Source organism: Molothrus aeneus, chromosome 19 (genome assembly GCF_037042795.1).
Source record: "Molothrus aeneus isolate 106 chromosome 19, BPBGC_Maene_1.0, whole genome shotgun sequence".
Lineage (NCBI taxonomy): Eukaryota > Metazoa > Chordata > Aves > Passeriformes > Icteridae > Molothrus > Molothrus aeneus.
Window position 1 is genome coordinate 266,971 of NC_089664.1, and position 9,383 is coordinate 276,353.

The 9,383-nt window shown below is 59.1% G+C and overlaps 1 protein-coding gene across 1 annotated transcript; it reads right to left on the reverse strand.

Moving 5' to 3' along the window:
• Nucleotides 1–2,990: 2,990 nt before the first annotated feature.
• On the reverse strand, nucleotides 2,991–7,350 carry LOC136564787 (POU domain, class 5, transcription factor 3-like). Its single transcript, XM_066563053.1, has 5 exons — nucleotides 6,853–7,350; nucleotides 5,198–5,309; nucleotides 4,666–4,796; nucleotides 3,992–4,156; nucleotides 2,991–3,242 (listed from the first exon to the last, which is right to left on the reverse strand). The coding sequence occupies exons 1-5, from the start codon at nucleotides 7,348–7,350 to the stop codon at nucleotides 2,991–2,993; spliced, it is 1,158 nt and encodes a 385-aa protein (XP_066419150.1).
• Between the last annotated feature and the right edge of the window lie 2,033 nt (nucleotides 7,351–9,383).

Here is a 9,383-nt window from a genome sequence, read left to right on the forward strand (position 1 = left end):
CTGTGCTTGTGGTGTGGGCAGGTCAGGAGGGTGGTGGGTGGTTCAGGGCTCCCTAGCCTTCTCCTATGATCCTCAATGTCCCTGCCAGCACCTGCTGAGTGCCAAAGTCATGGCAGCAGAGGCCCTGTGGTGACATTTGTGGCTAGGCTGGAGGAGTGGGCATCAACCCAGGAGGGTCCATTACCCCATGGCCAGGGAGGAAGGACAGCATCTGATCCCCCTCTTCCTGGTAACACCCATTTCCTGTCCCCCACCCCTGAGCCATGGGTGCCACTGTGCCAGTGAGGAGCCACGGGACAGCGGATGCTCTCAGAGCAATCTCAGTGCTGCCAGGCAGGCAGAGGGACACTGTGGTTTGTCACTCCCTCCCTGCTGTGACAGGAAGCCGGTGAGCTGACAGCCTCCGGAGGCTTGCACAACCCTGAAGCAAAGCCAGTCTCATGGGCAACTTGCACATGCACACATTGCACTGGGGAAACCCTGCACACCCGACACAGAGGGCACCCTGCACCACAAGCATCCCAAGTACCCATCTGAGATCGGTGGTGCTGTCAGGGCTGAGCGCCAGGACAAGGGGCAAGACATTACTGCTCCATCCCTTGCTCTTTGCCCCTACTCAGTGCCTTTAACTCCCTTGATGTAAACAATTCTTTTTGTCACAAGCTTCCTTTCCAGTTTTCTTTCCTGTGGCCCTTAAGTTACCAAACCCCATCTCTACCACCCTGCCAGCTGCTGCGTGCCCAGGACTGGCAGCACCCAGAGTCAGCAGAGGGGACTTCCCTTCCCTGGCACAGCCCCAGTGAGGTGACAGCTGGATGGGCACACTGTGCTCTTCTGACTTCTGTGGCTTCCGATTTCCGCTTTGTTTTCTGGGTCAACCAGAAGCGGAACGGGAGGGGCTGCGAGTGCCCACAGACAGATGCTGGGTACTCATGGGCAGGGGGTGCCAGGGTAGCAGGATGTGGGGGTCCCATGGTGGGCTGCAGCTCTTGTGTGGCTGCATGCAGAAAACCAGATAGAGAAGCAAACCTTTGAGAGATTCCATCTGTCTCAGATTCCTGCTCCTGATCCTGCCAGCTTCCTGCACCCCTAAAGTGCCAGGCAGCACTGGGCAGCAGCAACAGGGGGCAGTTTCCAATGGATGCCACACGTGGCTGTGCCCCTACCCTGTGGGCAGGCAACTAGGAGGCTCTGGGGAGCAAGCAGGGATGCAGAGGGGCCCTGCCCCATAAGGCTGGAATCTAGCCCAGCCCAGCCCTTTGCAGGGTCCCAAGGTGCCCTGTGAGCAGCTGCCTTCATTGCCCGTATTCCAGGTAGCCCTAGAGAGCAAAACCCCAGCTATCACCCATCAAGCTGAAAAAACAGAGCTTTCCAAATTTCCCTACAGGTTTGGTTGGGGAAGGGGCCTTGAGAGAATGGACTGGGAGCAAGCCAACAGAGAGAGTGTGGTGGGAAAAAGTGAAGGGTCATCCCCCAGACATCTCCGCTCTCACCAGTTCAGCTCCCAGTGCCCAATGGACCTGCATGGCTGGGTTGTTATCACCCCACCAGAGACTGCCTCAGCTGGACCTCACATATGGGAACATCCATCCCTCCCCTGTCAGCACCATACTACAATGAGGACAGCCCCAGCTTTCCAGACCTCTTCACTTCCTACCCTGCTACATTGCACCCATAGTCCTTCTCTGTCCCTGACAGCTGCTGGAGCAGTCTATAAGTAAGCTCACACTGCTTCCAACCTTCCCAGAAGCAGTTACAGCAAACCAGTAGCTTGAACTGAGTGGAAGATGACCCCCTCCCTTCACTTTTGACCCCCTCTGCTTTGAGGGGCAACAGCCCGGACAAGTTGGTACCACTCCAGGGCCAAGCTGCCACCAGTCATGGAGGAAGGCCAAGCTGCAGGCAGCCAAGAGCTGAATGTTGCTGGCAATGATAGGGACATGTCCACCTTCTTAGGGTGCCTTGCTCCAGCCCTGTTGTGCCCCTGCATGCAGCCAACCCTCAACTGCTGGGCTGCAGGAGCAGGGATGCGAGGAAGGCTAGGAAATGTTTAACTCATTCTTGCCTCAAAGAGCTCTGAGGTTTATTTCACTGCCAGAGGGAATGTGATTCAGAACAAAAAATATAAAAATCATCATTAACTACAGCAGGCTGGAAGGCGTGGGGTGCTAGCAGCATGGAAAGGGTGGTGTAGGCCCCCTGGGCTGGGCCCTCCAGGGAAAGGTGATCTCTGGGCAGCTGGGCTGGGGGACAGCGGCTGGAGAGCGGGGGGGGGGGGCCTGGGGGTGATGCTGGGCACAAAGCACTGGGGAGGACCCCCTATCCCAAACAAGCTTTATCAGCTGCCCCACAGAGCAGCGAAGCTCTCTTGTGCCACAGGGTGAGGGGTGGTAGGGGGCTCCCCTTCTCCCCTTGCCCCAGCCCTTGGCTCATCCTGGCCGCCCAGGAGGGTGGGCAGAGCCACCAGAACCATTGGCCCTGGGCATGGCACCCCAGCCCTTCTCTAAATGACAGGGCGGAAGGAGACACCTGGGAAACTAGATCACTACAAAAATTTTTGCTTTTTAAAAACTACAACCAAAAACCTTTTAAAAAATAATAAAACCGCCACCTCCCCCCACCCTTCCCAAAATCTAAAAAATATTTTTTTCTGCGTCTTGCAGGAGAGCGGCTGGGCTGGGGCCAGGTACGGGCTCAAGAGCACTGGGCACATGTGGCTTCAGAGGGTGCAGTAGGGCAGGAGGAGCTGGCCCCAGGAGAAGTCGGGGCGAGGGCCAACGCTGCTGGGACCAGTAAGCTCATATAACAGGGAAGGGCTGGGAGCATCTGCAGAGAGCAGGCACCATCCCTGGGTCAGGCTCTCAGCCCCTTGTACCCCAAAAGCCGCACACATCAGCCCAGCAAGCAGAAGCAGAAGCCTGTGTGAGCCAAAGGCAAGGGGGGCTGCTTCAGAGCACCAGCCCACCTGCAGTGAGCCCACAGCCCCTGGTTCAGTGGCCACTGTTACTCATGGAGAGCCCAGGCTGCAGCGCTTGTGGGAACATCTCAGCTTTGTGGAAGGTCGGCATGTAGACAGGAGGGGAGGGTGCCAGGCTGTAGCCCTGGGACGTCACTGGGATGGGCAGAGTGGAGGGCACCAGGGGCTGGTTCATGTCATACATCATCCCCTCTGCCTCGTTGCCATAGGGCAGCAGCAGCCGTTTGCCTTTTTGACGCCGGTTGCAGAACCAGACCCGGACCACCTGTGGGAAGGGAGACAGAGAAGGATAAGGGCTGACCCAGGCACACCATGTGGGTGACAAGGAGACCCTTCTGCTGGTGGCATCTCCACAGCACCCCAACCTGCCAGTGTAGCCCCCTCCCTGTCACAACTCCTAGCTAGGCTCAGCTGAAACAAACTTCAGCCATGACCATTTTCCCACTGCTTCCAGAGTTGAGAGATGACAAAAATGGCAAATGTTAAATAGGAAAGAAGATAACAAATCAAAAGAAAGGCTGCTCTCCAAAGGCTGGTAGCATAGCCAGATGAAGCCAGTGTGCAAACTTGTGCATTGTTAGTGGGTTGTGGTTTGTCTCTTCTGGTACATTTCCATTTCAGAAGAAAAACATTGTAACTATCCATGTAGGTTCTTGGGATCAAAAATCAACTTCTTAGGAGATAAATTAGTATCAAATGATTACTTTTATCGATTACTTTGACATATTTATGTACATACACACAAACACAGATGCCTGTAGTTGGGTCTGGGAACTATTTTTGTCTCTCTGAAGTTTTAAATGTTAAATCTGTGAACCAAAGTCTTCTGTGGAACCAAGTGGATTTTTCTTTTTCATATTGATGAGCCATATATATCCTAACTGTCTGGCACAGCTAAAGGGCAGTTTTTTTACATCTCTTCATGTGTATTTCATTTTTGCTCTGAGCTAAAGTATCAAACTCTCAGGAGCTGGCATCATTAGGGCATCCATCCTCCCCACCCTCCCAACCTACATCTTTGTCCAGGTTGAGGTCCTCAGCAATCTGAGAGATTTCCTGGGGACTGGGCTTCACACACTTGCGGAAGAAGCTCTCCAGCGTCCCTTTCACGTTGGTCTCGATGCTGGTCCTGCGTTTTCTCTTCCGGGCTTGGGCTAGTACTTGCTCTGCATTGCACATCTGGGAATGAGAGAGGGAATATGTTTAGTTACCAGGTGGAAGAGTCTCCACCAGGCTTGGAACACATGTAGCTGGCTGCAGAGCTTGGGGCACAGACTGTGTCCCTGTGACTCTCCATTGAGCATCATTCCACTGTGACTGGGGCCATTCCCAGTGTCCCAGCACTGCCAGCAGTGAGGCTGGACATATCTTTCTGCATCCCCCCCAGGGAGCGCAAGCCGCACAATCTGTCTATCTGAGATTCCAGCAGGACCTGGCTACTCAAAATGGGAGCTGTCACAACCACAACATGTCTGCAGGGGGATTGGGCTTCCTCCCCCCAGGCCTGACAGGAGGTGATACCCAGTGGTTTGCCCTCAAGCCAGACTTAAGCCATGCAGCAAGATGGTGCTGTGCCACAAGATGCTTTCTGTTCCTCTCTGTTCTCCCTGAAAGCACGTGGGAGAGGAAGGAGAATCTGTGGCTCAGGGCTTGCAGGTACCCGGCTCCCAGCCCCCTCAGCCCTGCACCTCTTGCATGTTGTCCGTGTTCTCCGCCTCATTGAGCCAGCGCTGCAGCAGCGGCTTTAGCTTGCACATGTTCTTGAAGCTGAGCTGGAGCGCTTCGAAGCGGCAGATGGTTGTCTGGCTGAACATCTTCCCTGCACGGCCAAGGCAGGCAGGGCATTACACACCACATAGCTTTCCTCGCCAGCAGCATCCCAGGATCACCACCCCCAAGCTTGCCCTGTTCCTGGGAGACCAGGAACGGCATTCTCCCTGTTCCTTCAACAGGGATTTAAAGCCCTGAAATACGTCTCAATAAGCCACTGTAGCTATTTTAAACCAGTTCCTGTGAGCTCGAAGCTTCTCACCGTAGATCTGGAGATACCCCTCTGGGAGCCCCAGCCCAGGACTGGAGATTGATGCCTCCTTTGCAGGTCGTTAAGGAGCAGAAATCATTATCCCAAGTGATTTCAAATCCCTCGCGGGCCTCTCCCTTCCCACTGGCTGTGGGGTAACACAAGGGCCTTTCCACCCCCCGCCACCCCCGACCCCTCACCGTAGAGGGTGCCCAGTGCCAGTCCCACGTCAGCCTGGGTGAAGCCCAGCATGATGCGCTTGTGCTTGAGGTCCTTGGCGAACTGCTCCAGCTCTCCTGAGGTTGGCGCATCCTGGCAAGGGCAGAAAGACACTGAGAAGGGACAAGTCGTGCCCAGGGTCCGGGGTCTGTTTGGGTTCCCGAAGGACAGCGGCAGAAGAGGGTTCGGCTGAGCCCTCGAGCACTGACACCGACCGAGCTCACACAGGACCCACCCCGACCACGCACACTGCTCGGCTCCACCCAATCTGGCGCGGCGGCGGACAAGGGTAGCACAAGGACACCAAGAGCTCCTGCTCTGCCTCAACCCGCCTTGGAAATGTTCCTTTATTCCTCTGGCTCGCGCCTCCTTGACCTGGCCAGAGGCAGCACCAATGATCACGTTGGCCGAGTCCCAGGTTTGTCCGATTTACTTCCCCATGGCTCTCGGGCTGAGGCAGCCCCTCACCAGTCTCTCTCCCGCCTGCGTACGGAGCAGGGAAAAGACTCCCGTGAAGAGAGAGACAAAACGCGCCCCTGAGCCGCGTTAAATTTAAGCGCCTCTTTGCTACCAGGCAGCTCTTTGGTTCTGGCAAGAGGCTACCCAGGCGCTTCCCACCTTCCTGCCAAACAGCCTACAGCGTCAACGGGGTCATTATGAAGCTTTTTACCTAATTTACGTTTTCAGCGGGGTTTCGGGTTCTTCAGGAGTTTTTCCTATCACCGAGCCACGGCTAGTAGTTTCTGGCGTATAATCAGCACCAGTAAACTCAAGAGCATCCCTCCCGTGGAGGAGGGATGCCGTCCCAAATCACCGTCCCGCAGCTAGAAAATGCCATTCATGACCACTTCCCATCCAGAGCGGCCGGTTGCGGCCCGAGGACACACACGTATCGATCGTGGCGTGGGACCTCCCGCAGCTGCGACCCGCTGGCGGTAGTGCGAATCCTCCCCAACCCCGTCAGGGGCCAGTCCCCGTCATCGGCCGCCGCTGCTCTCCCCGGGGCGGGATCGTGACACGTCAACATTGAAAAATATTAAATATTAAAACTAGCCCAAACCACAAAATTAGTCGTGCCGGGAACCAGCCCTGCTGCCCCCGTCTTCCTCCCGCCCTCATCTCCGGGCTGTCTCTGCCCCAGCAAACTTCAGTGCCCGTGGAGCTCCGGGAGCCGCGGCCGGGGACGCAGACGACCGAAGGGGACTGAGGGGGGTGGCCAGGAGCCCTCGGTGACCTCGCTGCGCTGCCCCGAGTATCACGCCGGAGCCGACCTTCTACATCGCTACCCGGGACGACCCCGCCGCATCGCGTACGGAAAGCTTCTCTCCCAAGTTCCTAAAACTCCCTATCTTACCCCAAAGCAGCCTCCCCAAGGCTCTCCCCCTGCGGAGACTCTGACACATGCGGGACGAGCCCCAGCGCTGGGTCAGGGCTTCTACCGGGGGTTCCCGACGGCGGGCCCCGACAGGTGGCACCGGCAGGTCTCGGCGGTACACGAGAGCAGCCGGGCAGCTCCTGCCGACGGGGCGGTGAACCGCGGCTCCAGACGGGAAGGAAAGCCCCAGGGGCACACCGTGTGCAGACGGCGGGAGCGGGGCAGGGCAACCCGCCCCGTCCCCGGCCCGTCGGGTCTCACCTCCTCACCGCTGTCGCTGGAGTGTCCGCCCTCGCTGGCGGCGCCGCTGGAGCTGCCGCTGCTGCCCAGCCCCGACGGGCCGCCGGAGCCCGGCTGCAGCGCGGAGGGGCAGAGCTGGGGGCCAGGGAAGGCAGGGGCAGCCGGGCCAGGGAAGGGCGGCCCGGGCAGGGCGGCGGGGCCGGAGGGCGCCGGGCCGGCCCAGGGCGGGGGGGGCCAGGCCGGGCCGCAGCAAGCGGCGGCGCGGGGCTCGGGCTCGGGCTGGCTGCAGGGCCGGCCCGGGCGCGCCTCCACCTTGGCGGGCGGCGCGGGGACGGGCGGGGGCAGCCAGGCGCGGGCCGGCGGCGGGTCGCGGGCGGGCTCGGGCTCGGCGGTGGCGGCGAAGGGGAAGAAGAGCGGCTGAGCGGGCGCTCCGTCGAAGCTGCCGCGGGGGAAGGGAGGTCCGGCATCGGTCAGAAGGCCGAAGGGGGCGGCCGGCAGCCCCCCGTCCGGGCTGAACATGCTGCCCGCCGCCCGCTGCCCTAGGGCTCCATGCGGGGGCTGCCGGCCGCTGCCTCACTCCTGGGGCGCCGCTGGGGCCTCTGAGAGTGGAGGGGACGGGCCTGGTCGGATGGAGATGGGCCCCGGCCCCATTGGGCCCCGCATCGGTGGGTCGGGCGTGAACTTGATCCCCCAGGGGGGCGGGGGGCACGGAGAGAAGGTGCTATGGGAGGGGGCTGCGCCGGCCCGCACCCAGCGCCGGCGGAGAGGTGGACGGGGCGGCCCCGATGAGACTGGGAGGGGGAGGACACCGATCTTGCCGCGGGGCCTCACAACCCTCTCCAATCCCGGGGGACTCGAGGACACCCACGTCCCCCGCAACCTCTCCGGCCCCATGCTGTTCGGAGGGCACCGCGCCCGTGTTAGGACAGCAGCAGCCACGGGTCTTCACACCTGGCAACCCCCAGAGCTGCGGAGTCTAGACAAGAAACTGGATGGCTTTGGGGAGATATTGGAGGCATGAACCGGAGCCAGGGGCTGGTGTGAGGGCAGCCCATCCAGCTTTGGCAGCCACTTGTCCCCGGTACAGAGGACAAGCCGCGAGATGCCAGTGTCATCGTGCAGCAGCAGGGGTGGTCCAGGGCTTGACCATCACCTCTTGCCCCTCTTAATGCCTGGTCTTCTTTACTGAGCCTTAGCTTCTTGGGGAGCATGGACAGAGCTGAGGCTCTCGAGGCCCCTTACAGTCTCACCATTCCTCTCCTCTTTCTCACTCTGCAGAGAAGGGTTGTGGCTTGCAGAAGCATGTCTGTCCCTGGGACCTCAGAGCTCAAAGTGTGCTGCCGGGGAAGGAATTGCAGCCCCAACTATTGTGTCCATTGGCTCCACATTAAAGCACGCTCCATATTTTCTGTCTTAAAGACTTTCCCTTCACACTGCCCTTCACAATGGGCCTTCACCAGGGCTGGCTCGGCTCCAGTCATTTCCTCTTTCCTTCCCTCCTGGCTCAGCTTCCCCATCTTAACACTGCCATGGCATCAGCCTCTGCTTGGCACTGCCCGATGCCACTTCCTGCATACTGGCGGGTACCAAGAGCATGGGTGGGCACCCCCTGACTTCAGCTGGAGCAACGCGAGGAGTGCTTTTTCTGCCAGCACCCCGTGATCCCAGCCGGAGCAAGGCAGGGAGTTATCCCGCTGCCGACACTGCTGCCTGTTTATTAACCCGGATTACCGGGAGCTGCAGCCGTCTCGCACTGAAGATATGGCCAGGAGATAGGCTGGAGCAGCCTCCCCCGCGACGGGATGGGAATGGGGCTGTGGGCGGGGGAACTCAGGGAAGGTGCTTAATGCTGTTTATGAAGCAGTTGCTTTGGCTGCTGAGGCGGCTGGAACCCGGGGAGCGATGCCCTAGGACAGGCACCCAAGGGCTGGCAGACAAAGACTTATACCCACAGCTGGCATCCAGGGACTGGCATCTAGGGACTGGTATCCACAATGCCAGCATCAGTCCCTGGCCCAGCACATGGCACTGCTGCATGTCAGGGGAAGTGGTACAACTAAGCTTCCTGATGATATTCCTCTTAGGAAAAAAAATGGCCCGATAGATGAGCTGAAATTAAAGTCTGTTCCTGATGCCTGGCAGGACATGTACCAGGCTGCCCATCCTGGCTGTGCCAGACTGCTCCAGGAGGGAGGGCAGCCCCAGGAAAATGAACTGAGGATCCAAAACCCTGTAGTGCGGACGTGGGCAGCCCTGAGTAAGCCCTGTGGCTTCTGGACCTCGGGGGTCCCATGCCCAGAATGGTGAAGCACCTTCCCCAGCAGGGGCTGGATTCAATCTGCCAAGGGACTAACTTTACCGTGCTGCAGAGGAGGCTGAACCCAGTGCTGTGCGGGCAGACCTGCCCACTGCCTGTTATGCTACTGCCTGCCCCACTGCCAGCGGGCAGAGGAAATCTCTCTGCGGGACCCCGATGGCAGCCATCAGCCCTGCTCCTCCCGAGCTCCTGCTGCGGCCCAGGGTTTCAGAAGCTCCTTGGCTAGGCAGTAACT